This window comes from Pieris brassicae, chromosome 7 (genome assembly GCF_905147105.1).
Source record: "Pieris brassicae chromosome 7, ilPieBrab1.1, whole genome shotgun sequence".
NCBI lineage: Eukaryota > Metazoa > Arthropoda > Insecta > Lepidoptera > Pieridae > Pieris > Pieris brassicae.
This window is the reverse complement of record NC_059671.1, coordinates 9888818-9915754: the sequence shown is the minus strand read 5'-3', so window position 1 is coordinate 9915754 and position 26937 is coordinate 9888818. Positions and strand designations below refer to the sequence as shown.

At 33.8% G+C, this 26937-nt stretch overlaps 1 protein-coding gene across 1 annotated transcript in view; it reads right to left on the bottom strand.

Annotated features, from left to right (window-relative positions):
- The window catches only part of LOC123712241 (guanylate cyclase 32E), a 90778-nt gene that overhangs the window by 39830 nt on the left and 24011 nt on the right, over window positions 1-26937 (bottom strand). Inside the window, exons 8-13 of the mRNA XM_045665251.1 lie at window positions 20963-21053; window positions 18658-18742; window positions 17306-17458; window positions 13664-13801; window positions 10809-11066; window positions 6455-6592 (exon numbers count right to left, since the gene is read on the bottom strand). Of these exons, the coding sequence (XP_045521207.1) occupies window positions 6455-6592; window positions 10809-11066; window positions 13664-13801; window positions 17306-17458; window positions 18658-18742; window positions 20963-21053 (863 nt within the window). The remainder of the gene's footprint in view (window positions 1-6454; window positions 6593-10808; window positions 11067-13663; window positions 13802-17305; window positions 17459-18657; window positions 18743-20962; window positions 21054-26937) is intronic.

The window sequence follows — 26937 nt, the reverse complement described above, 5'->3', positions numbered from 1 at the left end:
TTTTTATAATGGTTGTCAAGCAGTTGAGCAGCTTTAGTGTATGAATCCCATTGTGAAATGATATCATAAGGAACTAGCGTATCTAATTAATTCTAACTATATGACAAAACGCTTAATTGTGCGGCTTATTTCTAGTCTAGTTATTTCTTTAATTATAACAGATTTTTTTTCATGTAATAGGAGGCAAACGGGCAGGAGGCTCACCTGATGTTAAATTTTATAACACTAACATTGCCAGAAGGCTCGCAGGTGCGTTGCCGGCCTTTCAAGAATAGGTATGCTCTTTTCTTAAATGACTCTCAGTCGAATTGGTTAGGAAAAACTTTAGTGGGCAGCTGGTTCCACATAGTGGTGGTGCGCGGCAAAAACTGTCTTAAAAAACTCTCAGTTGTGGAACGACGGACGTGGAGGTGATACGGATGGGATTTTACATTTTTGTAAATAATTTAACATAAATAAATGCGTCCTTTAGTTTCTCATACAATTACTCGTTCCCGAAAATGTTATATTATAATTTATGTCACTTAGACAAGAACCCCTTAGTCAAGTTACACATTTTTGTTAGCATCGGTATAATTTTTGTGCCATTGTCATCTAATTTTCCCTTTCGATCCCGTCGGCCCATCGTTCTATTGGTGTGCCCTTGTTCCTTTTTTTGGACCAATCTGTTAATGTAATAAGAGTTTTAGGTTGACCATCTGTCATCAGTATAGCGTGACCATGCAACACGTGTACAAAGTTCCTCCATTTTGATTGTATGTTGAAAATCTGATAATCGTGTGGAATCGGAGAATTCGTTATTGCGATTTTTATTATTTACCTAATTTATTTATTTTTGAATTAAACGTAACGACATGTATATAAACACTTGACGTTGTGTATAAAAATATGCTTATTATGCGACAATAGTGATTCAAATACAATATTAAACAGCAATCAAAACAAAAGACATGTGTGCTTGCACTAGTGTACACACGTAAGAAGTAAAACTTCTTTATGTCCTTATTATTCGAAAAATTATCTACTTTATGCAACTTACTTACAGACATTGGTTAAATAAAGTTTAACAAAAGGCTTTTATTATCATAGCCATAGACATGAATACAAATAATACAATTATTTCATTTTACCTTACACTACTAAGATTATTACAGAATTTCATTTCCTAATACAACACAATTTCCCAAAGCGCTAAGCTTAAGTCTTACTGAAGTCATGCGTTCAAAATTGCACTTGCTTTTATTTATAGGCCATAAGAACAAAATCGATAACGTGTATCAGAAAATTATGATAAAAGTATTTTCAGCGCCTTCCAATATAAACCAATTATATTTTAATCCGGAAAATTCTCTCAAGAAATCTTTGAATAGTGAAGTTTTTATAAACAGTGCTTAGAAGATTTCGTTTATTTAGGCAATACTTTTTGCCTCTTCCTACAATCATCGTTATATTTTAATCATTTTATATAATACCACAGCAAATTTATACCTTCCTCAGGAATCACCCTATTTGAAAAAAAAATAATTAAATGAGTGGCGCTACAACCTCTTTAGGTCTGGGCCTCAGATTTCTGAATCTGTTTTATGATCTTTAATGTAAGTAGGTAATCAGCCAGCCAGCAGTACCTGACACACGCCGTCGAATTTTTGGGTCTAAGTCCTAAGACATGTCGGTTTCCTCACAATGTTTTCCTTTACCGTTCGAGCGAATGTTAAATGCGCAAATAGAAAGAAAGTCCATTGGTGCACAGCCCGAGATCTAACCTACGACTTTAGGTATGATAGTGGCATGTTGAACTCGGCCAACATTGCTTTAACCGGTGTCAATTGGGAAACCGATTTACAATCTATCTAGTTGTTTTTGGGCTTTCCATATAAACGCCGCGGGACGACATTTTGTAAGGATAGAAACAATAATAAAAGTAATTTAAATAATATGGAGTACTTTCTTATCATTTATTTAAACAATTAACAGATAACGCTTCGTAGTATCAAAATTTACTAAATTTAACGATTGCTAAACCACCTAAACTAACTACGAAACGTTAAGTTGTTCAGTGGCTACGTAAAAAAAACTTGAATTGCTGTCTGAACAACAAGCGAAATCGAATAAGAATGAGAGGTTTGTTTGACTATCTGATCTCTCGCGTAAACCAGACAATATTTTCCCTAAAGCTCACTTGTAATGTAAACATCGTAACCCCCGAAAATATTGCAGCGTATTTGAATATTTTATTTCTATTTGAATTCCATTGCGTTCGCTTTGTTTTCTTTCTCCTCAGTTTACTTTGAGATTTTCTATACATCGAGTAAACTACAGTGGCGCTACAACCTCAAATCAAGAATCAAGTCAAGTAATCGTTCCGAGCCTGGCCTACTAATTTTATTTCATTTGGAATTGAAGTCAGAACCGTTCACATTGATACATAAGCCAAATAACCGGACTTATTATGCTGATCACGGTCAACAGACAGAAGATGCTGAAAATATTAAAATCGAAACAAATGACACAGATCTGTCAGATTTTGGACGGGAGGGCAATTAAGACTGATTCTCACCTAATCCCTAAGAGAGTTGATATCAAAGCAAGTAAAAAAAATGTGTGCGTGTACGTAAGAAGTGAAACTTGTTTATGACCTTATTTTTCGAAAAATGATCTACTATAACTTTACAGAAATTGGTTATAAAAACTTTATCTAATAAAGTTAAATTAGATAAAGTTTAACAAAAGGCTTTTATTATAAATACAATGAATACAAATAATACAATTATTTCATCATACATAAATTATCATTGTTATCGTTATTATATATTTTTATTATTAATGGCTTCGAATTTCTTCGAATCAACTATGGTAGGGACAAGTAAAAGATGGTGCATAACGGAAAAATGTGACGGCAAAGGTAGCCTTTTTGCAGAAATCACAATCTATCAAGTTACTGACAAGCTAAATTAAGACTTTAAGTAATCGGGAAAGTTTTACAATACACCTTTACAATGAAAATGAAATATTTACAAATAGTTGCTTACGGCTGCTACAGCGAATATATAATATATGTTATATTTTATTTATGTTTGATGGTCTTGGAAGCGTCGTTCAATTTCATTGTTCAGCTTTGTCTCACCCTTTATCTTAGACTCGGATTTCTGTATCTGTTTCGTGTTTCTAGTGTAAGGCCGGTTTACTCACGGTGTTATACTTCGTGGTACGAGCGAATGTTAAACGCGCGCATTAGGTGCTAATAATAATAATCAGTCTACAACCTCTTTAGGTCTGGCAATTTTGGCAAGTTTCTAACAAATTTTTAGGTGTTTACTTTAACTTTATTTAACTGAAAAAAGGTAAAAAAATCTTGTCTTTTTTGCCGACCACTGCTTATTGTTTGGCCGTGTAAGTTACCATCAAGTCACGCGTATTAATAATGAAGACGATTATGAAAATATAGACTACATCAGACAATGAAATTCAATTTAATTGTGAGACGTCCTTTGAACGTAAATTTTGTTAGGTATTTTTTTGCAATAGGCTTTATATATATATAATAATTTATAAATATATAACTCCGACCGACCTCTTGTATTATACAACTCCAATATCTGGGATTTTCTAAAGAGACGAGGAAGATCAGTGCAACCTGCTCCACAAAACAACAGAGAACTAAAAAAGGTCATTACAGAGGGAAGGTATTCCTCAAAATGTTATTAAAAACATTGTGGAAAGCATGCTTGTAAATGTATGGCTAAAACCTTTTAAATTTCGGATTTATTTAGTGCTGTTCTAGTGATTAATGAATTATTTAAAGTAATTTTTATATTATTTATTATTATAGAATCATCTGTCGAAGCAAGATTGACAGTTAATTTTAGAACTTACATGGGAACCACAAACAAAGTCATAGTTTTTTCGTTCGGTATTGCGTTGCCAATACGTTTCAGTTTATAAAAGGCCACGGTACGAAGAAATGTTATTGATTTTAGCAACATAAACTCATCAGCATCTCAACTGGATTGTTTTAAGAAAGCTCATGTTGTGCTTTAGTGGCTTCAACGTGCGAGATTCATCTCTAAGCTCGTAGCTTCGATCCTTAGCTGTGCACCAGTGGACTTTCTATGTATGTGCGCTAAACACTCGCTCGTACGGTATAGGAAAACATGTCGACGAAACCGGCTTACTTTAGACCCAAAAAGTTGAAGGCGTACGACGAGCACTGAAGGATACTTGGTTATTAGAAAAAGCAAATGATCATGAAACATAAATCTAAAGCCCAGACCTAAAAGGTTGTTGCGCCTCTGGTTTTATGTATATTTTATTATACAGAATATGAAAATAATGTTATATTTTCTTAAATGTTATCTATCCCAGTTCCACTTAAATTTTTCAAATCTCGTATTCCGTGGTTGAATCCCTGGAATTTCTAAGTCGCTCACGTGCGCAATACAAATTCATATAAAAATGTTAAAAGCATTTAGTATGAAATCTCATAACTATAATAAGTATGAATAAATCCAGCCAAGTATGTATAATTCCCAATCCTGTGAATCTCGATTTTTCCCTTTATATGCTAATTTACATTGTTGTATTGTGAAGGAAATTACTGAGATGAAAAATGTTTTTTCCCAAAATTACTCTCTGCTATTGAAGCCTTGATATCTATATATCTATATATAGCTATAACGTGCTTGTAATACCTAATCTTTGAGGTGACTCATAAGTCCTCGAACGTGAATCATAGCACGAACAAAAAATATCAAAACTGAATTTAGAGCAGCGCTCGCAGCTACTCTGTATTTGGGCCAAAAGAGAAACACAATGTTCAAATACCGGGTGTTAAAAATTGGATTAAAAACCCTTGACCTGTTACAAGTTGAATAGGTACAATATTCAATTTTTTGCCGACTTTACATATAAATCAGACTTATTTCTAAATTAACTAGTTTTTTTTCTTTCTGTTGAATTGTGATTTAAACAAATAAATAAATCAATGGCGCTACACCTTTTTAGATACGATCTTTTAGAACTGATCATTTGTGAATCGAATAGGCAAGTAGGTGATCAACCTTCTGTGCCTGACGCACGCCGTTGACTTTTTGGGTCTAAGGCAAGCCGGTTTACTCACGATGTTTTCCTTCACCGTTCGAGCGAATGTTAAAAGCGCACATAGAAAGAAAGTCCATTGGTGCACAGCCAGGGATCGAACCTACGACTTCAGGGATGAGAGTCGCACGCTGAAGCCACTAGGCCAACAGTGTTCTGATTTGAAGAGATACTTCGGTGTAAACTGTGGGTTTGTATATCAAGCAAAAATTCAAACGATATAATCTTCAGAGACCCAAAGTTAGTAGATGGAGTCTTTTAGAATTCAACGAGGAATTTTTTATAGCCTCAGGCTTACTAGGCTAGAATAATGACCGATTTGAATCGTGTGAACCCTTCGGATGAAACCATAAAACCTTTCAAAGACGTGAAATGATTATAATAAATTACTATTACGCCGTTACAATTTGTACCAAAACTAATCTCTCGAAAAGGCCATAGGCACAATGTATGGAAATAAATAATGAATTGCATATATTTGTTAAGGTTTGCTTCATGTCTGTTCTTATACTATAAGAAATAGTTTGTCTTTTTGAAAATATTTTACTGTTTAATGTTGTGTTGTAATTTTCTATGTGTATTTATTGTTTTGTATGTGGAGTAAACGTAAAAAAATCAGTCAGTTATCTGTAATGGTAGCTTATTTTGTTAAAAATTAAATTAAACGTAACACAGAGCCCTTTTAAAAATTATCTGGCAATACCAATTAACAAAAATATATTTGGTACCGGCGTAGAACAAAAGTTTACTCATATTTCGTTACCATAACGATTGATCTTTTAAGTAATTATCTTCTTTCCAATTTAAATTGGCGGTGTAAATTTTGTTTTAAACTTAAAAGCCTAATCAAATTTACTAAAATAAATTAAAGATCTAATCCTGTGATGAATTTTGTTAAATATTTTTAGAAACACACACAGGATATTGAACTTTTAGAAACACACACAGGATATTGAACTTTTAGAAACACCCACCACATTTGAGAGATGCTCTCCTTTAAAATATCTGGCGGTCGATTCTCCCGGGGAAGATCTTCACTGGGAGTCAATGCCACAGTTCACTAGTTCGCAAAAGAAAACAGTGAAGACTTTCAACCGAGGTGGTGCAATCTGAAGTGGTTTTTAAAATCTTGCCGAAACGCCCATTATTACTTTATATGAAATTCTGTGTTTATACAAAAAAACACGAAACATAAATTGTGTCGAACATACTCTAGACTTGGTAGTAAATGTTAATTTGGAACAAATTTAACATCTTTTCTGCTGACGTTCATAAGTGTACTTGGTTACCTATATGGATAATGTTATTTTGAGTTTCAGTTTGAGTTCATTGAATTAACCCTGCTTAATACACGAAATACCTGTTTCAACTCCTTCTTGATGGCTCTTGTGACGTCAATGTTCTTCTTGCGCAGGCGTTTGACAGCAACAAAACTCCCACGATAAGACGCAATTGTAGTGTGTGCCCTCTTCCCTTCCACATCGTGAGATCCAGAATCCTGTTGGAGGATATTCTTTTTAATACCTTTATATATTATTAAGGATCTTTTATTTATAAAACTTGGTCTAGAAATGCTTTTGTGAAGTTGCTGTAACTACGTAAAATACAAATGGGCCGGCGCCACTTCTAATGTTAAGTGATACCACCTCCAATGTGAATACAAGTGCGTTGCCGGCCTTTTCATAATTTGTAGCCTTTTTTCTTGAAGGTCCCTAAGTCAAATACTTCAATGGGCAGCTCGTTCCACATAGAAGGTAAAAACTGCCTTAGAAAACGCTCATTTGTGAAACGACGGACGTAGGCGTGATATGGTTGGAAGTTCGTATTCCGCCTCGGCTTCCGATGATGAAGTACTTACATCAGATGGGCCTGATCCAGGGGCTCTCCTGATGCTCATCTGATATTATAACATCACAACAACAATCGATCCAAATGTACCACTCGAAAATAAACGGTTTATTTATATATAAAACATCCAGACAACACTAACGTCAGAATCCTGGATCATTTAATCCAATCCAAATGTATTTACAAAAAAATGATTTAAAACAAATGATGACTTTCACCAGTATAATATTCGAAATATAAATAATTTGAGTGTACGTCCAACCGGCCTCCAGAAGAGAAACCACTCCTTATATGGAAATTGTATTCGTTTTTACAATAAACTCTCAAGCAAAATTAGAAATTATAACTAAATAAATTAAAGCACTCGTTAAACGGTAATTAATCAATAAAGCTTTTTTATAAATTTGACGAATATTTAAATGATCCTAATCCTTGGGATTGATTTGCTCCAGTTCAAACAATTTGTGGCGATTAGCTGAAAGTTTCATGCCTTACCTCTTGACTTGCCAACTGGTAGTAAATGTACATTTAGGTTTCATTTAAATTCTTTTCTGACGTTCATAAGTGTACTCGTTTATCTATATCAATAAAGATATTTTGACTTTGACTTTGAAACTAAGTAATAGTAGTAGACACAGTCTGAAGCGTAAAATATAAGTAGCTTTCTAGATCTCACTACGAATACCTAGAAAAACATTGACGCGGGCAAAGTTTTGTGGCTTGAATAAGAATGAATTTTAATAGTTGAAATGCAAATATATTCACAACCACAAAAGTTGATTCTGATAAATTTTGATTATGCTTGAGAAGTATTAATATCTAATCAAAACGCAGTTAAATAGAAAAAAACACCATTTCTTTAATCAAAAATGCGCCCAACTACATTGCTGGAATGGGATGCTACTTGTGTGGACATGTTAGCTCCGTCTCACTTTACTCGGCAATCTGGTGCGGTCGCAGGACAGGCGGAAATTAATAACCGTCTCAAATATACGAGTCTTTCCTCCAAGTTATAAAGACGTAAAATATTTAATATAGTAATTATTATATAAATAGAAATACTTGTACATAAATTCTTTAAAATAATCCCTAAAATGGAATCAAAAACTTTTCCTAAGGATTTTGGCAAAGAAAGTTTACTTAAGCGGTTGATCAAACAAAATTCAATAAATGAGGTGTACACACGTACAACTATCGGTCAGGCGCCATTATGTTTACTTACAAATCAATGCTGTCTATATTAAGTTTTCGCTAAGTAAATCCCAGTTTCTCATATGTCGTGTATTGAGATAACTATATCGTAATTGAGTTATGCTCTTAGATGTCGTCTGGGATTACGCGGACGTGTCCTTACATGTTACATGATAACCTATAATGTCGAATGGATTTTAGTACACATCTAAAAATAGAATTTCACTTTAATAATAAGCATGATATAAATAAATGAAAACAAAATATAAGTGACCACATCGACACACGTGCGAGCGAGCATACCTACGCTTCACACGGAAGACCACAAAAGCGATAGGCTGGCTACATATTTAAGATTTCTAGAGAAAAATGGATAGAGGAACGGAAGAACCAAATGGAAAGTTCAGGAGCCTTTACCTAAAAGAGGTCCATACCTGTTGTCCAACCAGGAGTATATTAACAAAACTAATACCCATTTGATATAAAATTTTCATATGGAATTTAAGTTGCTTTATTATTATTATTAGGGGCGTAACCGATGTGTCCGACTCAGACGTAGTTAGATTAAATAGCGTACATACTCCACCAGCAGTGAGGTTCAAAAACGATATCAAATTTCAGCCCAAAACCCTAGTCTAACAATGTTTTATCGCCAAATATAAATTCGTATCTAAATTCTGGAAACATTTATTTCACTTGTCTGCGTACGTTATATATTTTTGTTTCTTACTGGCTGGCTGGAAAATTATGCACCATAAAGTTTATTGCATCCAAAAGTTTTGTTAAAACTGTGGTACAAATACATAGAAACACTAAGTACGACTCCCAAAGACATATTGAATGTACGGACATTAGAACACAGTAACGTGACCACTTCAACACAAATTTGATTGACGTAATTGGGTCGCACATGTCGCAAAGCATTCTCAATTAAGGGATGCAGATAGTAAAAGCACTGTATGAGATGAGACTGTTCATTTGCAGTTTAAAGGAGTGGAAAAGATCCCGAACGAGTCGCTATTTATATGCAAGCGTACACAGATACGGAAATAGGCCACTGTTTTTAATAAGGCACATTTTTTGAATACGTACTCAGTTAAAGCCAAATTATCTACATGAAATTAGTTGTTGTCGATGGCAAGCCGGATGGCTGGATGTGATGTCATTGATCCCTTGGAAGATGGGACGGGGATGGGGTTCTACTTATGTGGACACTTTTGCTTCGTCAAGCAAAAAAGCTCGGAGCAGGCGGAAAAATAATAAACGGCTTAAATATGAGAGTCTTTCCTCCAACTTCGATTTTGTTCTCTTTGGATTAGAGACTCTTAGGCCGTGGGGTGCAAGTGCACAGGCGCTAATTAAAGATTTTAGTTGGTGCTTTCCTCGCTCAACGAATAAGTACCGCAATACAGCGAGGAAATGTTGCCAGTGTTAAAGGTACACAGGGACCAAACTTTTTTTAATTTGTCTTAACTTTCTTTTCATTAATTTTTAATTATTTTTATTATTATTATGTAGGTCAAGAACATCGTAAATACTGTATATTTTATTGTTATGAATACTAATAAATATGAGAGTTTAGTAAGTCATGTTCATGTTTCTCACCATGACGTTATTAATGATCAAGGTCTTATCTAATACATCTAAATTGTTTTGGGGCTTGTAAGCGTGTAGGGATTTCTACTAAGGAAAATTTGAAAATTGATGTGATAAGGGATTAGGCGTTTCATTTTTATTGTACCATATTAGAGTTGCCTGGAAGAAATCGCTTGTTAGCGATAAGGCCGCCCGTTGCATAATAACTGATGTAAACTTGTATATGTTTTTGTAAAAGATAACGAAGTGTGAATAAATAAATAAAAACCTCATAACTACGCGCTTCAAAATATAAACCATAGTACTCTATTATTTCTGTTTAACTGAGTTAACATTTTATAGTTTAAACCAGAACATAAATAAACTTGACAAGAGTCGTAGATTCAAAGTTATTTTTAGTGAAAGAAAGAACAGAAAAGAAAGAAAAAATCTTTGTTACACATAATAAAGTGCTACTCCTTATTTGAACGAAGTTCCGGATAAATACTGGTATTAATTGAATCAATTTTCCATTATGCCTTAAGAAAAATAACAGCTTAAAAATATTCTAACGCCTATTTTTGTATTTAAAATATAAAACATCTTTATAACGTATTTGACATCCCTTCTGAAGTAATCCAATATTACTTAGATTCTAAAACCGTAACATGTAAATAAATATAATTAATTGCCAAATTCCTGACGCTTTAATACCGACTCAATGTTTAGAAATGGGTGTATAGTAAGAGAACGTACATACGCGCCCACACTTGGATGACCTGTGTCGTGGGCAGCTAGTCTCTTCGATTTGACATTAATAATTTTTACTACAATTTTGTATCCTTGTATCAATATGATGGCGAAGAAAACCAGACATTTAGTTATTGTAATATTAATCGATGTGAGTGCGAAATCTTTTTGAGTGTGAATCCTTTTGTATGTTAGTGCTCAAAAAGGACTGTTGTTTTTTGTTTGAGCACTAACATACAAATTGGTGATGACCAGGTTTTCTTTTATTGGGTCGCTTTTGCCAAGAAACTATTACCTGCTATCTTAATATCTTGCGGATAGAGCAAATTTTAAATAATAAAAGGACCAACCTTATCCGTACATCCGGTGATGAACATGAGGTCTTTCGCCTCAATCCTCCATAGTACCGAAGCCAACTTCTGCTCATAGGTGTAATGTCGGACGAGCAGAGTCAATGCAAGAAAAGCTGCAGCAGCCACGGCAGCAGCCGCAGAAATAACACCAGGGTCGTGCGGTATAGCGCATTTACTGCCGTCGAATCCACAGGATGGTTCAGCTGCTGGTGGATTGCCGCCGATCCATGATATTTTGCTTCCCCCCACAAGTTCCTATAAAAGGTATACAAATTACATTCCAATTCTAAAACAATCTAACATAGCTCTTATACAGTTTGCCAGCCAGTGTGTGAAATGTATGTTTAAATTTATATGTATTAAATGTCAGGAGTATCTGTATAGTATATGTAATGTATATATGAGCAAGCTGCACTAGATAACTAAATATATGAGAGGGTGAGATGTACGGATGGATCCCTACTGATGTACCCTAACACATAAATAGTGAATATATAAATTAGTACGGGATGTCTGCACCAAGAGACCTAAGGTAACAGACGGAGCCCTACGACGTTCATTGCTGAGATCGATCCTCGGCTGTGCACCAATGGTGTTTCTGTCTATTTTACATTCGCTCGAACGGTGAAAGAAAACATCGTGAGGAAACCGGCTTGTCTTAAGGTGATGGACTGTGTCAGGTACAGGAGGCTGGGTACTTACTTTCCTATTCTTGATGAGACAGATACAGATATCTGCCCAAAACTAATAACGTTGTAGCGCCACTGGTTAATAAGTACTTTTTATTTAGTTAATTAGTATAAAGTTAGTCTAGATCGTAAAGTTCGATGATGTCGGACAGTTCAAAAAATATATTAATCAGTTATTTTCGTTGGAATGTTATCAAAGTCCAAGTCAAATAATTTATTCCAATTAGATCATCTAAAATGGCACTTTTGAACGTTAAATAAAATATAAAGATGATTCCAGTTGCCCCTTCCAAAACGTAGTTTCGTGTGGAGAAGAATGAACAAGAAACTCCACACTTTACTTTGGTGATGAAAGCTATACATTATCTAACGTTTTGAGTTATTTACGACAAGCGTCGTTACCGTTTTAATTAAAAAATTATATTTGCGTTAGCTCGATGGGATTATCAAACATCTATTGTAATAGCGAAACAGAGCTTTTTTGACATAAATCATCAATTTTGACAAAATCAAAATTATTTACTTTTGGCGTTGATACGGTAGTTTTTATACAAAGCCAGACTTTGTTCTCTTTGATTCTCTTGAAGGGAGGTGAGGGAGATTTGATTCTCTGGAAAGTCGCTGAAGGCTGTTTACTTAAGCAAAAGCATAGGACCGACAAAGGAATTTCTGAGCGATCGTCAGCGCCGTGAGCAGTGAATCTTTGGTCTCCTTACTTGTCTCCTAAACTAATCATGAATTGACATTGTACACTCTATCTGTATTGACAGATCAAGTCCTCATAAACCACGAGCATAAAATACGTCTTTATGGAATTTGTAATTTAGAAATAAGGATACGGTAGTAAAAAATATTTTACCTCCACCTAAACGATCATTTCGACAGCGGCTGGGCAGTGGCTGTCGCTTATACGGTAATGAACACGCTCAATTAATGGAAATTAATATAAATGAACAAGTTGTCATCTCAAATCCTAAGCATTTAATAATTTAAACATAAAATATTGTTTGAAATTTAACTCAATATATTATTCAAAAAAAATATGAATTCAACGTTAATTCAAGTTGAGAAAACAAACGTAACTAGTAAACTTAGATAGTTACAGGTAAAAAAACCCATCCTTTTTGGACGTATAACACGCGTGAAACCATAAAGTTTAGAAACTCTTATCGGAATGGGCATTTTCCTCGACTAGCGGAAGGGAGTCTCCTGCGAGATTCGGTCCTCGGCTTGAGCCGTCGCGGGGTGGTCAATCGCCTGAAGGGCAAGACGAAAGGATTTGTAAAATTATGAAAGTTAGCTCAGCTCATAATAAGAGGATAATTCTAAATCGCATAATACTAATTGCTAAATGTTAGTAATTAGAGAGACTCGTGAATTGCGTTAAATTAGCATGTATCAAATTGAATCAACTGCAAATGGAATTGTTATACATGATTAAGTTCAACTTAGTTGAGATGTTTGACAAAATATCTAATAAGTATCGATGCGTTATGAGTGGTTCAGCGTTCATACCTACCATTTAAGTATATCATAGCTCTTTTGGTCTAGGTTAGTATAAAACAAAGAAAGATTTTTCAAAAAGGACTTAAACGCCATACGATAATTCGATGTTTTATATACGTATGTCTCATCTAGAATTCTGCCTCGAGAATACGAAATTCCACACAATTTGACTTCCGTCGTTCCACGACTAAGCGTTTTTTAAGGCCGTTTTTGTTGTCCCCCACCACCATCAACCAATGTATTTCCAAACTAATTTGAGACAAGAGCGTAACTATTTGTAAAAGGCCAGCAACACACTTGCTAGCCCTCTGGAAATATGAGTGTCTGTGCCTACCACTTAACATCAGGTGAGCCTCCTGTCCGTTTGCTCTGTTACATTAAAAGAATAGACCAGTATAGAATTCCTTACGAGTACAAAAAGTTTAAGTGGTTATAAATATTACATTTTAATTTAAAAAATATATTAACTGTTCAGATTAGTTGACTAACATAAAATAATACATAAATAAAATACAGTTGCGAATATAGTTTTAATTCGACCGTGGATTATCAATACACTGTTAAATCAATGATAATAAATTTACAATTAAATTAATTTAATGGAAGACTGAGTATTTTTAAGTAAATAGTTCTTATAAAAAACATTGTTATACTAACCGGTAACACGTCTGATGCGTTCACATATCGGAACGCAGCAACTGGTTGCGCGCTCCAGCCACCAGGGGCGCCTTCATCCTCAACTAGACCTATTACGGAGTAGTTGCCTTCTGCATCACCTGCTTTATCCATATTAACCTGTGAAAATAAAGAAATTAAAGACATGAGATTTCTGATAACTTTCAAATTTTGGCCGGCATCGCACTCAAGAGGCTGATAAATTAAATAAAAATAAAAAAAGTGTGCGTGTACACGCGTAAGAAACTTCTTTATGACCTTATTTTGCGAAAAATGATATCTACTATATGCAACTTGTGTCTGTGAAGTTAGCAGAGCACTTACCAGCAGAGCACAAAAAAATTAGAGTTCTGGCAGCAAACACAATAGTTCTAGAGTTCCTGATAGTTTTTAGAAAGAGTTCTGCACTTTTAAGTCCAGAAAATATTTTTCTTAAAAATCGTGAAAGGCTCTGCCAGCTTCCCGGGCACAGCAGAGCATTTCTTATCGATTTCGATAAAAAAGGTCTCATTAAAACAACCAATTTCATTGTAATAGTTCCCTTATCATTTAAATACAAAAATAAAAAGGTTTAATTATAAAAAAAATAAAGAAGAGTGAGAGAAAACGAAATAATTAGCATTTTTCAAACTTTTCACTAAATTAAAAAAAAAACATGTTGTCTAGACATGCCTGGTAGACAGTACTGGTGACCCTAGAGCTGTTTTCCTCGCTCAACGAATAAGCATCTGCCACAGGGACCGAACTTTTTAAATTTGTTTTAATATTCTTATTTACTTATTAAAATTAATTAATTTATTATTATTACTATGTAGATTAAGAATTGGAAATAAATTTAGACATACGTTACAGTGTATTAAATTATTTTAGAAAAAATGTTTTTAGTTTTTTTTTCCGTCAACCTAATTCCATTTAAACAACAAAATAGTTTTATTCTGTTCCATTAATCAGTTAATTCTGTGACCTGTGACCTGATGCCCCGCTACCATGTCAATGTATCGAGGCTGCTATAGGTTTAGTTTGAAACAATTATTGCATTTGGACTTTTTGTTATGAATTATTATAATTATCATTGTAAAGCTACAAAATCTATGCAGTATAAAATCACAATGAATAGTTTATAGGGGTTTCGAACTGTCGGGAGTGTCTGAAATGACAAATTTAAACAATAAATTAATGCATAAGCTGAACTTACCAAATTGGCTCAGTTAACTTGTTTGACTTTGATATTCAATTAAGCTAATATTCGTTGAATTATAAAACTTTATTTAGGACAAAGGGTTGTGACAAAATTCATATATCGCTAGGGAGTCCCTGTGTTGTAGAAAACAATTGTTTCGTGGAACATGTTTAAAACAGTTAAAAAAAAAGTCATTTTAGTCTCACAACTATGTCTTATTAAGCATGAGTGAATGTGTGAGTGTGAGAATGGGTGTGCATGCGCACGTATTTGAGAGTGTAGCTGAGAGTTGTTATCATCGTGCACTGTGTCTGTGTTTGTTTTTGGAACCTCACGTACGTAGTAAGGCCTCTATAGATTCGAGATACAATTTGGCTAGTGTAATTTTTATGTGATTTGCGAGTTTGTACCCGGATAGTTTGACTATCTCAGAATGCAAAGGTTAGAAAATTGTATTATAAAGGAATCCCCTAAATGCAAAGAAGCGTTGGCCAAACACGGACTGTGATACAAAACGTCTGTTCTTAGATATGTGCAGATTTGTTAGTCCATTCAGTTTGTGATATCTTAAACAGATCGCTTAGATTGAGTTAGAATAAGTTTTTTTCTTGACAGAGTTTGACTTTGGGGTATCTAAACGATCTGCGAAAGGCAACATTAAGAACTGCTCTTTGTGATTGATTCAGCCGTTCTTCCCCATGCCGGTAGACAGTATGTTAGAATGAACTGACAGAGTGCTAAATAAATTATTCTAATAAGTTCGTCCTCTGCTACTCGTTTCAGAAGATTGAAGATATACATTAGCTTTCTCAACCTTGAATTCTGTGCATCAATGTGCTTTTCCCAAGTTAGGTGTCGACCTATTATTACTCCTAGATATTTTGTACTTCAGTGTATTCGAGAACTGCACATTGGCATGGATGTTGGTTATGGCGTGTGAGGAGTTTTATGACTGGTTATTAACGGGACATTGGGCGAGAGCGATCTGTTATGCTAAAACACATGAATTTGGTTTTGCTAAGATTTTAACTGAGCAGATTGTTTTGACGCCAGTTAGAAACGCAATTTATAGCTTTTTATGTAATAGTTGGCAAACGGGCAGGAGGCTCACCTGATTATCCATACACTCACATTGCCAAAAGGCTCGTGGTACGTTGCCGACCTTTCATGAAATAGTACGCTCTTTTCTTTAAGGACCCTAAGTCGAATTGGTTCGGAAATACTTCAGTGGGCAGTTGGTTCCACATTGTGGTGGTGCGCAGCGAAAACTGCCGTAGAAAACGCTCAATTGTAAACCTTTCTCTGATACTGATACGGAAACCTGTTCCCAAGTGTTGGCATGAAATATCATAACTGTGTCGTCGGCACATGGGTAAATTTTTCCGTTGTCCAGTCCAGACTGCACAAGTCGTTAATTTTATCTTTATCTTACAGTTCAACACTAAACTTACTTTATATATTGCCTGGAAGTGCTACAAAATTGTAATGATGCAGTGCAGTTATCAATGCAGTGTTGAAGATGCAGTTTAAAAGTATTGGCATTAATTAAATATTTGAAATACTTGATCACTTGTTGTGTCCTAAGAGATTTGCATCAACATTACAATGCCTTGCTTTAAATCTTCGATCCTATAACTTCGAAGAACTTTTATTAACATCTAAATGTAACAATAAATAAAACAGTATTTATATTTTCTTAACTTACACAAACATAATACACTTAATTAAAAATTAGTAAAAAGTTAATGTAAAACACATTTAAGAAGTTTAGTCCCAGTGTACCTTATACGCTGGCAGCATTTCGCTGATTTTCGATACTTATTTACTTCGATTTTATAATTTTTGTATTGTAACATATATAGAAAAATATTATCTTGATTAAGTTTTTTAATCAGAAAGAAAAGACCTAAAGAAAATACGACAAAATCAGTTCCAGTGAGTCAGAAAAAATTGTTATTGAAAATGTAGATTGCAGTGTAAGGCTAGGGGAAAGCGTCACAAGGTCTAAAGGAAGGAAATAAACGCTACGGAAATACCTGTTAATTATTGTAATGATTTCGTAAACTTAATCAAACGATTTTGGCTCACAGCAAATAACTTGTGTAGAGATCGCGCGAGCACTGGACCGCACGCTGATCGCGAAATTAGAATATTTCTTAGAAATAGTTTTCTATTTATTAAAAAAGAAATAGGACCACACTAAACTATTTAGTCCTAGACAGTATTTAAAAAATCCTTGTTAAACGCTTATCTGGTACCTATATATAGTATCCATATTGTAAAGCCATAAATTAAGAATAAAATTGGAAGTGTAATATTATTTTTTTGTAAAATTTATGTTCACCATAATTGTCATATATTTTAGAATCGATAGCTTGTAACTGTCGAAAGTGCATTATATATATGGTGTACTTTCATAAAAGAATAATGTTAAAGATACTTACATCGAATCCCTGAAGCGAACGATAAACTGTAGGTCTGAGAAGCCTCATAATAGTGGCTCCATCTGTAGGTGACACCCCAGCAACCATCGCTGCTGTAGTTGCTTTTGCCCATAGCAATACTGCGTCGTAGAGATGAGCAGCTTCTATTGGTACCTAAAGATTTAAAATTACTTTAATTAATAAGTTCATCTCTTTAATTAGATAATCTTTGAATTGTGAGTCATGGACCGCAAGATTAGCTTTAAGTTTTTAATTTTGTTTAGTCAATTAGTTATTGATTATCATGCCGATCAATTGACGGCAGTTCTCGCATCTGAAAGAAAAGCTGTGTATAAAGGCTTACTATAAAGTTAACGATTAATTAGTTGATAAAAGGGTCTGGACTAGTGCTAGATAGGCTAATTAATTTGCGATATTTGTTTTAAAATAAGAGAGATTATCTAAATTATCTAAATGACTATGGCAAACATGCCATAGTCATTTAGATAATGAACGCTTTGAAAATTAGTAGCGCGCACTTTATAATGAGAGCAAAATATAAACTACATAGTATATAAGCGCTTTTTAAGTAATTTCTGCCGAGCACCACCTCTTTGTGGAACCAGCTACCAGTAGAGGTTTTCCAAACCGATACGACTTATAATCTTCAATAAAAGAGCGTACCATTCCCTAAAAATAAAAAAAATAAACGTAGTCGATCAAAGTTAATTCCCATATATATGTAACTGGTACGAATTTCTCTCCAGAATACTTATCACTTATTACTGACAAGATTCGATAAAACTTGGAACGTTAGCTACACGATTATTGATTTAAACCAAAATAAGAAACATTTCTTGCTTTTAATTTCCGATAAATTGTACACAGATAAAGAAATACATAGTCATGACAGATCAAGAGATGTTAAGACCGACATATCAATCTACCATCACGAACAGTCTTGACTTATTTTCAGTCGATTAACCACGATTTTCTGAAGGCCTTCTTGCGTAACCTACCTAGGTAACATTAGGATTTCTTAGTATAGTTTATTTATAGAACAGGAGGCAAACGGGCAGAAGGCTTATCTGGTGTTGAGTGAAACCGTCGCCCTGGTTACCATGGACACTTAATGGGTTCATGAGTGCGTCGCCAGCCTTTAAAGAATTGGTATGCTCTTTTCCTTAAGTGAAATAGGTTCGGAAATACTTCAGTGGGTGCGTTCCACATAGTGGCGGTCGCGGCAACAACTGACTTAAAAAACGCTCAATTGTAGTACGACTAACGTCGAGGTGTTACAGTATTTCGTATTCTACCTCGACGTCTAAAAGTTTTCATGAAATCACAAACACATGTTCCGTTCTATAACTTACCGATGTATCTTCGAATATCTTGTGATAATTAGGGACACAGAAGGGCGGAGCAGCCGATAACTTTCGGATCATTTGACACAGGACTCTGAAAGACGTCAATTATATATTAATGTAACCCCCACGCATTGAGCGTCACTTTCTTCGGCGTCTCTAAGTCGCCGACCTTGGTTATCAAAGTAAAGTTTATGACCTTATAAATACGATGGATTTTCTATACTTATGTCTACAGGGGCAGTGTTGGCCTTGTGGCTACAGCGTGCGACTCTCATTCCTGAGGTGGTAGGTTCGATGCCCGGCTGTGCACCAATGGACTTTCTATGTGCGCATTTAACATTCGCTCGAAATGTGAAGGAAAACATCGTGAGGAAACCGGCTTGCCTTACACTCAAAAAGTCAACGGCGTGTGTCAGGAACATAAGGCTGATCACCAACTTGCCTATTAGTTTAACAAATGATCATGAAACAGATACAGAAATCTGAGGCCAATACCTAAAAAGGTTGTGTTGCTTTGTTTTATGTCGCATACAACGGAAAGCGATTCATCTATTAAAATAGCGTATAATATAATAATGAACCACGGACTATGTGTTGAATCTTTACCGCAAACGCCATAACAAATTATAGCGGGTAAAATCCAGTAAAACGTGTTGGTAGAAGGAAAAAACGTAAGGAAGTGGACGCGTATTGCTGCATCTGGCACATGACCAGACACGCTTCACGATACTGACGTTAAAAGACACTAAAAGAAGATAATAATAAAACAGTTACGAAGAATGGATTAAGAGCAAAAGGCTCTTTAATTTGACCATTACGTTGTTTGATTGTCCTTTTTACAAGTTATGAGACAATTTCCCAAAACTAAGTACACGGCGTCGCTCAGACGACGCTTACTCTAGGTTAAAAAGTAACTTTACTATTCACTGTAATAAAGAGGAACTGAATTATACATTTTTGCCTCATATGATACACTTATACCCTGAGGAAATGTTTAAATAGTAATCCTATAAAAATGCATTTTATAATAAATAGTTAATATCTAAATAATAATAGAAAGATGAAACGTTATTTAATGAGTATAGTTTACTAAATAAGCAGTAAAAATTCTTATTGGCTTCCGATTGTAAACTTAATACTAAATTACTGAACTACTCTAAGTACGAGTCTAAAAAGGGGTTATTTGGGGTTTAAGACGTTGCATAACATTTTTTTCACATACATTCTCGATATAGCGGATAAAAAATCGATCGATCGCAAAAAATCTGGATTAGAAATAATCTTAATATATATAAATCTCCTGTCACGATGTTGGTCCGCGATGGACTCCTAAACTACTTAACCGATTTTAAATTAAATTGGCACACCGTGAGCAGCCTGGTCCAACTTAAAAGATAGGATAGCTTAGATCTTTAATTATAGTCGCAATTTTATTTTATTGCAAATTATTTGTCTATAATTAATTGACAATCACAATTATCTGTTAACTCCAAAAGATTCTATCAGATGTCGATACTTTTCGACTCGATTGAGTAAGCAATCAATAGATGGCACTGCTATGGTAAACCGACAAACGTGTCATATAAGCTACAATTTAATATCATGATTACCACGTGTTATGGAGGCTAAAGTATAAATTAAATTTATTTTGTAGTAAACGAAATACCGTGAATAAATTCAATTATTTCCACTTTTTTATTTTTTGGTGTTAGCATAGCCAACCACGTGTTACTTAGACCGAAGTAAATGAAAATTCAAATTATAGTGACGATAATACAGTGAAATTATTCTTTCGTGTCACGGTATTAAGGCTAACTAAAACCACATTAAGGAGAAACGAAGTTCGCGGGGGCAGCTAGATTATATATATAGTTCAAGTATAGAAAGCCGCCGTAAGTGTTCCACTAAACGGAATGGCTAGAATGTCCAATCGTGTGCAGGGCCCAAACAATCCTGATTGTTAATGGATTGCCTATCCGATTACTGGAAGGGAATTCTGGTATCTCTTCGGTTCTTTTGCTTTGTTTTCTAATTTAAGGCGTCTATAATTATTTTGTAATATTTACCTACTTAATTAACTTATAACGAAAATATAAGCATTATATTTTCGTTCTAATTTGTAAAACTTTCTTGTGAGTTTTTTGTATACCTACAAGGCTTCAAAGAAATAAATTATTTGTCGCCCTCCCATATGTATTAAATAATGTATACCAGAGTATCGACTCAATTGTCACCCTCTCTGTCAGTGATTAGTGTCACTTAACATACCTCATCCGTTTGGCCTTTGTTATCCTTCTATAAAAATACTTACTGGTACTGTGGGTTCGTCGGGTAAGAGGGAGTCAGCTTGAGAACGGCTCGAAACGCCAAAACATCGCTGCTGCTGTTTTGGAAGAGGTGATCTAATCAGAAACAAAGTTGTATTTAATTATTATAATAAATATAAATCGTTTATTTGCCAAAGTGGTACAGTGGTTAGATCGATCAATAACAAATATACGCACAATCAGCCATATGTAAATAGGTATGCAAATGCCATATCAATTTTACAATATCTTATATAAACATAAAATAATGTCAAAGTTATTTATCAATCAGTGTCAAATCTATGGTCCAAATACTCGCCTACGCTACAAAAGCGCCATGTCTTTAAAAATTTAATCACTTCCACTTGAAAGAATTACATGGCAGTGATCTACTACTTCTAGGAAGGTCTGAATAAATAGTTTTATAGCCATGGCGTAAATTTTTTTTTGCATATATCGTGGTGGAGCATGCAGGGACCCAGCCGTGTGGGATCCCTCGGTTTATAATGGCATGTTTTGAACAATTTTGGATGTTTTTTGCAATCATAACTGCTTCAAGGATATATAAATAAAATACCGAGATCGTAAAAAAAATATCAAAGGGTACAAGGTAAGGTTACAAAGGGTCCAACACCCATAATAGCCCTAATACATTTTTTCGAGTAATGAAAACTATATTCCCATCTTACATTTTAAAAGTAGTGTTTAATTATATAATACTATTTAGTTTTTAGTTTTTATCTTTTAATGTATTATCTTTTTAGTTTAGTTTGTTTTTTTTGTTCCTGTTTAGTTTTGTCTTAATAACTGTGTATAACATGTATTTTTGCACTTCTTGTCTATCTTATGTAATTTAATACATTTTTTTTCCTTACTCACAGTGGTTGCCTGGAAGAGTTCGCTCGAAAGCGATAAGGCCGCCAGTTGGCGTCCTTTTGATTTAATTATGTTCAATTCTTTTTTATATTGTAATGTAACGAAGTTTTAATAAATAGATAAATAATAATACATACAAAAAACGCTACAACCTTCTTAGCCTCATAAGCCTGAGGTTTATTTATATGTTACATTATCACTTGTCAATCTAATAGGCAAGTAGGTGATCAGCCTTCTTCTGTAACATTCGCTCGAACGGTGAAGGTAAGGTTCAGATACTTTTACACTTTAACACATATTTCTATATCATACTATTTAGGTATGTTCTTTTTGGCAAAGGCCTCGTCCAAATCCCGCCATTCCTGTCTACACTGTCTCACTCTCTGACATGTACCACCTGTAGTTTTGTTAATTTGTTTTATCTATCTTCTAAGTTTTATTCGTAATTTTCGTTTATTGTACCTTGGGCACCAGTTTAGTACTTTTTTGCTCCAGTTTTCTGTTTCTCTTAAGTTAAAGATATTCATTCTTATAAGAGACAATAGTCACTTACATGAGAACTTATATACTACATAAAGATATAATATCACTTTTTGTGAGAGATACCACAGCACTCCACGAACTCTCAATGTCTTTTTTAACCGTAATTGGTTCTATACTTAGGTTAAGTTTATTTATTTTTATTGTAACATCTATGACCTTAGTTGTTCTTAATGATGTATTTGTTATATTATCTATTATTCTACAATAACTGCTACATAACAACAACCTAAATAATAATTTAAAATTTACGAAGGAAAAATATACAAACACAGAATTAGTTCAAATGGGTCAATTTACTCGAAATCGTGACAGAATACGAAACTAAGACGTGATGAAAATCATAAATAACGTTATTCATGATAAAACTTCCTGTTTTTGGTCTATAGCTTATTAAACGTTTTCTTTTATCTGTGTAATCGTAAAAGGATTGTAGTAGGATTATTGAAATACAAATATTGTTCATAAAATATTTCCACAGCAGTAGATATGTAACCTTACATTAAGTTACACACATAGTTAATAATAAAAAGCGTTAACGAAACACTTAATTCCAAAATGAGCTCTTTAGTTTTTACCACAATCATAAATTGTAATTTACCATTCTCGTTTCCGATAATGTCCAATAACATAAGTGTCACTAGTTTTTACGAACTCTGCAATAACTTATGTTAGTTTTTTGTTAATTCATCGAGCAACCAGACTTTATCTTTATTAAAAGCTTATGTTATTAAATATTAAATAAAACAATTAAACTCAGTTGACACCCAGCTTCAACGAAGAGTTTCATTTAACATATTTGAACATATCTACAACTAAAAGAATAAATTTAAAAAAAACGTAAATAAAGTAATTTCATTAACATTGTAACGGAGTTTCAGTTTTACGAATTTAAAAGTCCTTCGAATTTATTTAAATTCGTTGAATTGGTAAAGGCTGTATTCCCAAGTTAAGCTCAAACATTCATTAGAACTTCGTTTTAACTTTTATGTATTTCCGCTCGTAAACTCTGCGCTGTGTCGTTTTTAATGTTGTAAGTGAAACCTAATCGAATCAAATTTCGTTACTACCATCTTTGTCCTAAGAGGCAAATTAATCCGCAATGACGTTGAGAATTTGGTAGATAGGCAAAAGTGAAATCCGAGGCATCTTGGGCATTATTATAGATTATAAATGCTTCGAAGAAAACTATTTATTTTATTTTTTTATGGCTATTATTTTACGGTGTTAGCCAGACTCGTCCAAGTCATCCGACATGTGTTTACGTCCGAAGTTACTACTTTAGAACGTGTTATACGATATCTTTATAAAGTTTTTATATTTATTATACTTTGTTTGGCACCAAGAATTTACCGACCACCGAAGATTTACAAAAACGGATAATAAGAAACATCGAAAAAAATAAACGGCTCAAATAAAAGAGGTTTTTCCCCAATTTCGATTTTGTTTCCTTTGGGGTCGTGGGGTTCAAGTGCACAGGCGCTAATTCAAGATTTTAGTTGGCGTCTAGTAGATAGTACCGGTGACCCCAAAGCTGGTGCTTTCCTCGCTCAAGAAATAAGTATCACAATACAGCGAGGAAATACTGCCAGCATTACTGATACAATTTTCTATAAAATAAAATGATTTACCTACGCGGATATTATGTTGAATTTAAAAATGACTTTCATTAGTAAACTCTTAACAAAAATAAACAATATATTTTGTACATATTTATCTCATATGGTATGTACACGCTTTGTGTAGTCTGACAGCAAGGAATACATTCAAATTTCACTATTCAAGTTCTATTAATTATTTATTTCCTATTTTTTACAGTAACTTATTACTAATTCAATAGAAAACTTATTAATATATAAAATTAACTAAAAACGAATCAAGAAATAATTGAACCATTCTATAACTAATTATAAATAATGCAATTCATGTAAATTCAGCCAGTGTCCAACTAAATATACCCGTCCTACAGGCAATAAGATTCCGAGTGCAAGTCATGGCGCTTCTCTAAATTTAAATTAAAAGTAAATTTGTACGCGCTCGTCGCACAGCATACCACGTCGAGTCTGTCAAACAATTTCGCATTCAATAAGAATGTTTACACAAGAATAATATTATAATTCAATATATAATACTGCCTCTATTCTTATTATATAATAGAGAAACCTCTAAGGATCTTAAAATACCCAAGACAAATAAAGTTGAATACATAACTGGGTGAAATGGTTATACTCCATACAAACTCCGTATGTAAATTTATTTTGAATACGCTCCGTCAAGATCGAAGTTCAAAAATACTAAGTAATCTTGGAAACAAGAAATTTCTAGCAGATATCACGGTTGTGAAATATCACGAGCTCTATGATATGATATCATGAAGGCAGCATGTTGATGTATCAGTTAGGGCTTATCAAGACAGGCTCAATCTTCTAAGAATATGAAGAAGAAGAGGAATTACTGATACACATTCTTAAGCAATACTATTATATCAAATAATTGTTAATAATACACAAAATTCTTAAACAAAATAGACAGTTTCGCTTATGTATTAAAACGACTAATGGAAACTGTTAACTATGACACCGTATTAGCCGCTTAGAATATGTTTCATCTATACTTAGATATGGCATTATAGTTTAAGGAAATTTAGTCAATGCTATCTTTGAAAAAGCTCAAAATGTTATATCTCCCCTGTATGTGTAGTTTAGAAATGTCCTCATTCGTTCACAAAGCATTAATATTTTTAAGTCAACGGGAATAGACATAGGGAGAAATTGCACGTGCCAAAAAATAATCTGGAATTGAATAGGAAAAACAGCTTTTGTATGGCAATTAAGGTTTATTATTTATGATGATTTGCTATTTTAAAAGAGAACCGAGAGTTTTTTACGCCAGCTTTTTCCTTCGGCCTACACCCTCTGTCTTTGCCGATGAGTAAGAACTGAGAAAGTCTGCGATACAAATTTAATGACGTAAAATAAGTGATACCTATATCTTATATTCCATAATATACATATTTTTTATAATCATTTACCAAAAACATCAAAAGATCTTCCTACTAAAAATCGACTTAATGTACTACTTTTGGAGTTTTTTTTTAAATTCTAATAATTATTATTTGCGTGAAACATTATAATTAATATTAATTTGGAGACGTATCAATATATTTTAATAATGTGATACTTTATGACTACAAATAATACAAGATTTGACTAATTGATATCATATCAATTAGTCAAATCTCATAACTACTATGTAAAATTTCTTTTAAGACAAATTTGCACACCATTATGTGTGACAGATCTTTAGATTCTACCAACGTAACATTTTTGTACCATATTCTTGCAAATGAATTATTATTACTATAATATATTGATACGAACAAATTAAAGAGTTGTAAGTGGAGACCAGGTCAAATTTATGAAGCATATTATTATTATTATTAAAGCTTTATTAATTAAATTATCTATTTGGACTTAAATTATTGATAGGGTTCAAACATTTATACGAAGTATAAGTACTAGATCATGGGTACCAAGCTAACTTATCCAACATTGTTGGTACTTGATATCCCGACGTCAAACTGACGCTTAAGTAGATAGAATGTCTTATCTTTATTTACGCAGGAGGTTGGTCGTAAAGCTTATTTTACGGTCACATTCTTGTCAATAATAATTGTCCTTTGTTCTTTGACCGATTTTTATGATAATTTACTAAAATTTGTCACACTCATGGTGTATATAATCCTCAAACAAGTACATTATATTGTTTAATTGTTTACAAAAAATCTTATCCCTTAATCAACAAGAATTCATATATAATTTACTTACAAACATAAGTAAAAGAAGCTAATTAGTTATAGGCACTTTGTTTGATTCCGCGTCGAGGACTCTTGTTTTTGAAATGTTAACGGTACTTGACAATAATTTCTATACAACAAATTTTATAATTAGACTTATTGCATGTAAATAATATTTTCTGTTTCATCGAGGGGAAGTTGAGAAGACGTTGTTTAATTGATAGGGAATATTTAGAAAGTTGCAAAAGTTGTTTTTAAGAAAGTGGTTAACGATGAAAGGGCCTCTGAAGGCAAATAAGTAAGCGCGTTTTGGGTTGCTTAAATGTAGTTTTTTTGTTCTTTTTCTATAGAACAGGGGGGTCGCATTGGTTCGGAAATATTTCAGTGAGCAGCTGGTTCCACATAGCGGTGGTTTGGTCATCGACGACTCGAACCGCTCTTCGTTGAATACGGTCAAGTAGAAGAAGCTGGTACTGGAGAGCCCCGCCCCAAAGGTGATACAGTTTGCGTTATGATGTGGTGTGATCAGTGTTCGTTTCCAAAAAAAGTCTACAATTGTTAAAAGTTTTGAATATGATATCGCTTGAAATCGATTTAAATAAGTATTTCTCTTTAACTACAAACCCATATTAAATAAAATTATACGGAAGCCTTTGAGTGAGAAATTTCTGGAAAAAAACTACAAATCAAATTCACAGCATTCGAACTGACAGAATTAAATTTTGAACTGACATTATTATCGTTAGTATATCGGCTTAACTGGAAAGC